This window comes from Penaeus monodon, chromosome 34 (assembly GCF_015228065.2).
Source record: "Penaeus monodon isolate SGIC_2016 chromosome 34, NSTDA_Pmon_1, whole genome shotgun sequence".
Taxonomy (NCBI): Eukaryota; Metazoa; Arthropoda; class Malacostraca; order Decapoda; family Penaeidae; genus Penaeus; species Penaeus monodon.
This window is the reverse complement of record NC_051419.1, coordinates 25721291-25722758: the sequence shown is the minus strand read 5'-3', so window position 1 is coordinate 25722758 and position 1468 is coordinate 25721291. Positions and strand designations below refer to the sequence as shown.

The 1468-nt window shown below is 37.8% G+C and overlaps 1 protein-coding gene across 1 annotated transcript in view; it reads left to right on the top strand.

Annotated features, from left to right (window-relative positions):
- LOC119594659 (syntaxin-12-like) overlaps positions 1-1468 on the top strand; it is a gene marked incomplete in the record, with an annotated part of 6332 nt that overhangs the window by 4678 nt on the left and 186 nt on the right. Inside the window, 3 exon segments of the mRNA XM_037943708.1 lie at positions 33-165; positions 584-666; positions 1449-1468. Of these exon segments, the coding sequence (XP_037799636.1) occupies positions 33-165; positions 584-666; positions 1449-1468 (236 nt within the window).

The window sequence follows — 1468 nt, the reverse complement described above, 5'->3', positions numbered from 1 at the left end:
ATGAAGTAAGAATAAATCTCCCTTTCTTACAGGACTTGGAATTTGAAACAGCAATGCAGTCTGAGCGGGAGGAACGAATGCGTGCAATTGAAGTTGACATTATCGACATTAACAAAATCATGCGTGACCTGTCGTCCATGGTCACAGCACAAGGCGAAGTTATTGGTAAGTTATGTGGTGATTATTTAAGTACACCAAGGTTTGTATAACTGGTGGAGATGAGATTGCATAAACACCATTTAACTTTCATCTCTTTCTATGAACTCATCAAAGAGTGCACAGAAGGAATGGATAATTAGATTACTACTCAGTTGGCTCTGCTAGTTTGGGAAATTCAGTCATTTGCTATTCATCTGTGTTTCCTTGGTCTTTATTCACAAAATTTTAAAAAATAAGAGTTTTTGCTTAACTCAGGAATCTGTAGCTCTGCAGTGCATGACTCTCCTGTACTGTCAAGTGCACCTTAACAAACAGTCTAAATCACAAACCATCTCCCTCCTCTTGTCATCTGTTGTCAGGTCATGTAGATTTCTAAATTCCGTAGACAGAGTCAGATAATTTTCCCAAATCCATTCCATTCCAGACTCGATCGAGGATAATGTAGAGACGGCACATGGAAATGTGGAAGAGGGACGAGAGCAGTTACTGAAGGCTTCCACCTACCAGGTTAGTGTTGTTGGGTGATGGCATATTTTTAGCTGTTCCTCCAAAGGTGAAAGGCTTATGATATTGGAAAAGTATCTGGGTTTAGATGATGTGGTTGACTGTGGGTTGGTGGTTGGGTACTGGTAGGTAGACGTTTAGGTGTGTTTGTATTGGTGTGTTCATTGGTGCATGATGGAAGATTGGGTTTGAGGAGGGAGCCTGTTAACATGTGTTACTAGTTGTCTTGCTTTAAGTTTTCTTATGGAAAGGATACTTTTGAATGTCATGCTTAGGACATTTAATCTTTAAAGGATGTGCTGTCTTGCAGTCTGACACACATGCGGCACATCAGTCCACTAAACAATTACCTGTTACCTCTGATTCATATTGCAGAAAAAATATTTTTGGAATCTACTCATCAAAACTTGAAAACATAACATTAATTTTCTAGCATCCAGTGAGCATTGGGTACACTTTGCTTTGTTTCCTGTCATTAGCATGCCAAAATATAGTACACACATTCCCAATAAAGAAAAATAAAGTTTATTTATTTGCTTATCGTACATGATATTAATTTTCATCATCCATGTTATTATATTGAGACTATTTGAGATAGGTATAACAATTTTGTTTAATATTAAATGTTACTGCATTGTTACATAAAATATATCTTGATTGTGTTAAGGATGAAAGGAGAGACAAAATGGAGTGTAGAGTTTATCATGATTTGATTTCCATGCAACACAATCCTCTCCATGGAATTAAGAGTGGCATACCCCTAACAGCCCATCCGTACTTTCCAGAGCAAGTACCGTCGCAGAGT